The following is a 6,822-nucleotide window of genomic DNA, read 5'->3' as shown; positions in this document are numbered from 1 at the left end:
AATTTCGTTGTTGCATCTTAAAGAGACATTCGATGATTACTTTTGATAAAATACAATGATATTCACAGTTTAACATGGTAACTTAAAAATTTTAATGGTTATTTGGTTCACTGTGAGGGGGTAAGAAATTAACTATTATATATGCACGTATGTATGTATTATTATAGGATATTGTTTAGAATATGAAATGAAAACAATTCATTAGTTTCATTGTTAATATTATATAATAAAAGAAATAAGACGTACAATGTTTACTTATTAAGTGTGAGAAATTTTAGAACAAAACGTATTAGGAAACGCGTCCGGACATTCTTCATGTGGCTTTGCCCACTTGAAATACTTTTAAATTAGGTCTTTACATAACAAGTTAAGCCTATCACTTAAAAATATTTGTGAAACACTCGTATCATTCCATCCTAACTATATTTTCAATGTATATTTGTAGGAGTAACTGAAAGGAAAAGAGGCAAGTTTGCTAGATATTTCAAAGACACTCCTTCAACCTACTACTATATATTTATTTTATTGAATCGGTTGACCCAAAGGGGAGATAACTACCATTATGCAAGGCGACATCGAGGCAGATTTCGATGAAGACGAAGAAATGCCGTTGACAGAGAGGGACCTCGCGGATGATGCTCAATGGAAACTTATCCAAAAAAACACCTTTACAAGATGGGCCAACGAACATTTGAAGACGGTCAACAAGGGTATGTCCGATCTAGAAGCAGATTTAGCCGATGGATTGAGGCTCCTTGCTTTGGTTGAAGTTTTAAGTGGAAACAAATTCAAGCACATCAACAAGCGTCCAAACTTTCGTACACAGAAATTGGAAAATGTTACTATGGTACTGAAGTACCTGGAGGAGGATGAAGGAATACGAATTGTTAACATAGGTAAGTTATATATATTTCCTTTTTTTTTAAGTTGTAAAAACGGATTTCTTTTTATTTCAATTCTTCATTTAGTGCCCTATTTTTCTCGATGTATCATAACATGTGAGTAAGCTCGAGAAATGTGTCATGTTTCATTAGCCGGCCGGTAGTTTGACAGCGAATCAGCTAAATAAAGTTATTTACTCGCGATAATGTCAAACATTTATTTTGGGACATTTTAGGAAATATATTATGACGTTATGGTTATATTGATTAATTCATATATAATACAAGGAAAGGTTTCCATTTTTATATGGACGATCGATAGTTTTATGTCCTGAAAATTGCAGACATTTTTCCAATTCCCTATGTAATCACTAAGTCATTCAGGTAAACAACGCGAAAGCACACCTTTAACATAAAAGTTATTGAATAGAAGGAGTGAAATGACAGTGTTCCAATAAGTGATAAGAGGGAAGAGTTATGATAGTTAACGTCTTATTATTATGAATATAAAATACTGTACATATAATAAATCAGGCCATTATAGCTGTGTTCAACCATGTACAGTAGATTCAGTAGTAAGCCTACGTGAAAGTGGCTTGTTTGGTTTAAACGTGGGCGTGGTCTACTGTGATAATATGACTGACCTCAATAAAGAAAGGAATGATTGGATTCATCTGTATTTCGGATAGATAAAATTCAATCTCTATCAATTTTCTGATCAATAAAGGGTAGGGTCCTGTGTGAAATGTGAATATGCAGCAACCATTATTTGACAAATAATTGATGAATAAAGAGATGGCTGCCCCAGAAAAACAATATTTAGAATCTCCATTAAATTTTTTTTTATTAAAATTTCCCATCCTATAAAATAGATTGAATAAGTAAATTTTAATCAAAGTCGTTCATTTCACTATTTTCAATATAAGTTATTTGAGTGATTTATAAAAAAAGGAAGTTGACATAGGGTTGATATTTAGAAATAAGCCAAAGGTGATTTGGATTTCTGACTGATTAATAAAAATCATAATGTTTAGGTCACTGTAGGACCTTGGTAAAATAAACTATTTGATCTGAAGGTCACAAGTTAATTGATTTCATCCATCATTTTGACTTTCTACAAGATTTTATTATTAAATTACTTACTTTTCATTATCTGAGAAATTAATTAAGAAATTTTATAATCAGCATATCATCAATTTTGCAATAAACAAATCTGAATGGTCATGTCTTACTGGGCTGAAGTATAAATATTTGAGACCTGCTGAAACTGTGGGAGTTTACTCTATGATTACAGATATGGAAATCATTAACAGATTTAATAAAAATAACAATCATCTTGACCAATTTTTAATTTGTTGGGATTTTTGAAATTATACAATCATTTCATGGATCCCAGAATTTCACTTAATGTAGGTTATTCTTCAGTTAGGGTGTTGTCTGAAGGAACTTGATTATGACTCTTTAATTCATTTCCTTGTCAATGATGTAATTTGAGTGTATGTATCCTACACATTTACATGTCAGTAAATTAACTGTTTAATTTTCTTCTCTATTCATGTAGATTCTTTTAAACAGGGAAGTCTAGTTTGAAAGAAACTCACACAACCATGGTTTAGTAGTTTTTAGTACAATTCAATATAACTGAATAGATTTGGATATTTGTCATCTCAATCATAAAAAGTGTCCTTGGAGTGAGATCTGAAGAAGCACTCACGCAAAACTATGTAGATATCTTTGCTCTTTAGATATTGATATTTTGCTACTACACATCTGACATTTATATACAGTTGAAACAGTTTTTCAAAGGTGAATTATTTTCTAAAAATTTACAACGGAAATTATTATATAGAACATTTTTGATTAAATATCCATTAAATATAATTGGATAATAGTATCAAATTGTTCAAATTTTGACATTCATTACTTCGATATATCATGAGTTCCAAATAAAATGTTAAATTACTGAAGTTATAGTTTGATTGACAGCGTTGATTGTTGAAATCCAGGGTGTCATGAATATGATATCCAAAATTATTTATGTTTTCAAAAATCCAATGATTTTGGATCTTCCTTATAATGAGAAATCTGCAGAACCATAATTTGTTAGCTTTAAATTTTGGTCCAAAACTATATAATTTGCCAACTTTTGCATTAATACAATAGGGAGCTTTTTCTCATGAACAGAGCTTTAAGCTACTACTTAGTAATTGTCCTTGCCAATGTGACTTGTTTTTATGTTAATGAGTTGAAAAAGAATAGTCTTATTAACAGGCTGTTATAGAAAATTATGTTCTGTTTCAATGACTATATTCATTTACACCTACTCCATCAGTCTAGTGGTATATAAGTCTTAAAGTTGCATTGTCAGCACAAAGTCCTATCAATTTATTCAAGAGCAAAGAGATACATGTATATTTCCTGAATACAAATTTGATACAGATTTTTGCAGTAACAGAATAAGATTTTGAAGTTTATTTGTTGTATTTGTTGGGTGATAAAGGTGTGGTGTGTTTATCTATTACCCCTGTCATGCAGGTGTCTTATAACAAACTTCTTACACTATTTACTCTAATCTCTCTTCTCTTCTCAATTACTCTTTCCTACATTTGTACTATTTTACTTCTTCACATCTCTAGTCAAAATACCCACCTATAAATCTTGGGTTCCCCTATTTTCCATATTTCTGCTTTTTTGATCCCGTTTGAATTTCATTCAGATTTTGATGCTGTGCATGATATATTCCCTCCAAATCCTGTAGTTCTTCTTTTCCAACCTTCTGATTCTTCTGTACATAACTAAGCTGTACTGTAAGGAGCTCCAGTACTTACATTTCTATTAAATACTTAGTCAATTGTTTGAATGCTCAGTTAACTCTTCATGTGCTCTAGTTTACTTTGGCTTACCCTCATTCCTATACTCATGTCTTTGATTCATGATAGGTAATTCAACATTACCATTGTGAAAATAGATTTTTCCTTTCTTACAGAGAAATAATATAATGAAAATTGAAATCATTTGACAAGATGTCTATTATTTTATAATTGTTTGAAGTTCAAATATACACTTTATTGTGGGTGGGAGTCAAATTTTTAAAAATTCCAAAGTCCAATCCAGATGTTTTCAAAGTCTATTTTTAAATTATGTTCAGATTGATTTGGGTGGGTCTAAATTTATAATCTTATTTATGTTAGAACTTGAGATAGACCTGATTTTAAATGATTAATAAAGTTTGAGGTTTGCCTTACCCCTTGAGATTTTCAAGTAGTAGTTGAAGAGTTTTGGGGCAGATTATATTTTGTCAATACTCCAAATTTATATTGTATTCACTGACAGCTTTATTTCACTTTTCATTGTTTAAGGTCCCTAGTGTGACCTGTAATGTGTTGGAGAGTAGCATAAATTTCTGTAATTTTGATTTGCAATAATTCAGAACAAGTATTGGATTTTACCTATTTTCTCTTTACATGCAGTCACAAAAGTAACCATGTCAGTAATATTCTTTGCAAATTTTGGCAAACGTTGAAAATGCAATTGTTCGATGTTGTAAAAAGGCTATTTATTGAGACTTCGCCAGATACATAGTTAATTGTTTTATGATTACGATGATCATTTTGGTTAAAAATAAGTTTTGGAAGGGTAATGTGTGGTTACTGACATTAAACTAAGTGTTCTGGTAATGTCAAACTATAATTTATAATGTTGACAATGATAAAAAGAGAGTGGACCAGGCTAGGGTTTACTATAAACTTGTTTGTTTAGATTATCATGGTAGTAGTTATCAATACTATCTCAAGTCATTTAGTTGTAGGCTAAGTGACTACAGTTTGAAGTATGGTCATCTTTGATAATGGTCCTATGTTTCAAAAATAAAACTGGCATTAAAAAATATTTATTGTCTTTAGCAAAGTATAAAAGCACCAAAGATCATGTCAGACAATGTCTCTCAAGAAGATAGTTGCTTGTTCCTTTTTCCTTTTTCAAACTCTCCCAAGTGTGTTGCAGGCTATGCATGTTAAAATTATGCAGCTGTCCTGACAAAACTTTCCCCATTACATGTCGCTTAGCATTGTCACTCTACACAGAGTTGTGTAAGGTTTTCAGTGACTTTATCCTGACAAAACACAAAATCAGCAGATTTATAATTAACAGGGCTGTAAGAATTATAAGATTACCATAGAGAAAATAATTTTTTTATGCTAGCCAAATTCCTAAGGTATAGGAATATTATTTTGACCTAATAGATAGATATAACATGACCTTTATCAATCTATATTTATATGATGAACACCAGATGGTTGGGGTGTTTATAGTTCATCTTGTCTGTAGTTGATCAAAATAACTCCCATCACATTCTACATGTATAGTTTATCATCTCTTTTCAAATGGAATTTGATGATTTCTGAATTTGAAATTGTTTTGATAGGAATTTGATCTAAATTAAAAATAATAATTACCCACTAACTTTCGGTTATTAAATGATTGCAGGTCTGAAATGAATTATATCAAAATTGTGTAAGTTTGACATGTCATGATGCCTTTAATCAACTACATACAGTACTCTTTAAACTAATATATAGTGGTGATTTTCTTTACCTAAGGCATAGTTTGGTAGAGTTGATCAGTGTGAGATATATAAATAATAGACTAATAGAAGATTCATGAAGATGGTTGACATATTAGTTATTTTGTAGAAAAACTTTATGAAAGTCATCTGGAAATTAATCAGCGAATTGTTCTGTATAATTGAAATATATGTATTTAGACATAAATGTACTTACTAGCAAGAGCAGCTAAATACATTATCTATATTATTCTGATATTAGTGTCACAAGATGAACATTTTTACTCTTTTAACTACTCATTAAAGGTAAACTTTATCTAAAAGGGATCATGGTAATTCTAGTACTTGAATTTGTTAAATCTAGCATTGACCTATATACTGTTGAATAGATGCTTAAACAGGTTGAATTCCACACGGTCACAGGTATATAAAACATGAGAGAACAGACAGAGTCCACAGGTTATTTACTTTCTAAATGTATCTAGTTATTATCATAGTGTTTAACATATCTATTGAAACCGACTACCTTTATTCACAATCTTGTATGCCTGAATGCCTAGACATAATGGATCACTTTGTACAATCATCCACAGATGTAACCTGTTTAATACTGGAGCATACTTGTCATTAGAACACTAGGAGGTTTTATTTAAATCTACAATAGAAAATAATAAAATCTCTAATGATAAATGATTTACAAGAATCATTGTGAAGAGAAAACAAGTTTGGCTATCCATTTGACTTTTAATTTTATAATTACATAGGAAACTGTCCTTTTTATATCGTAATGAAAATCAGACGAATCGAAAAATATTTACTATGAGTTATTGCCCTTGTTCTTGAAACGCTCGTAAACACTCTAGAAGGTGCAATTCATGATGGATTTTGATGAAACTTGATATGAGTGTTCGTAATCGCCCAAAGATAAACCCTATTGAAAATCAGAAAAATTGAAAAATATTTAGTATGAGTTATTGCCCTTGTTCTTGAAAACGCGTTCAATTTGTAAACACTCTAGAAGGCACAATTCTTGGTCAATTTGTAGCTCATAAAAACTTTAGATGGCATGATTCTTGCCGAATTTTGACAAAACTTGGCTTTTTTATTCATTATTGCGCTGAAGATTGAATATTTGTCTTCTAGAGTTTTCACAAGCTAAAGATTGAACACGTCTTCAAGGACTAGGACAATAACTCATACTCAATATTATTCAGTAACGCCCTAAAGAGTTCAAAAGAAGTGTATGACTGAAGGTTGAATATTTCATTCTAGTGATTGTTACTGTACTGCTAAATATTTATGTTCAAAATCAAAGCTGCCAGCGGGCTTATATTACCTTGCCTGGCAAGCTATCTTTCAAAACCAGGGTACATCTTATAA

At 30.8% G+C, this 6,822-nt stretch overlaps 1 protein-coding gene across 1 annotated transcript in view; it reads left to right on the top strand.

The window, feature by feature from the left end:
- Positions 1–604: 604 nt before the first annotated feature.
- The window catches only part of LOTGIDRAFT_158607 (hypothetical protein), a gene marked incomplete at both ends in the record, with an annotated part of 32,756 nt that continues 26,538 nt past the window's right edge, over positions 605–6,822 (top strand). Inside the window, one exon of the mRNA XM_009051756.1 lies at positions 605–896. Coding sequence (XP_009050004.1) covers positions 605–896 — 292 coding nt within the window. The remainder of the gene's footprint in view (positions 897–6,822) is intronic.

Source organism: Lottia gigantea, assembly GCF_000327385.1.
Source record: "Lottia gigantea unplaced genomic scaffold LOTGIsca_17, whole genome shotgun sequence".
NCBI lineage: Eukaryota > Metazoa > Mollusca > Gastropoda > Lottiidae > Lottia > Lottia gigantea.
This window is presented reverse-complemented; position numbering and strand designations above follow the sequence as displayed.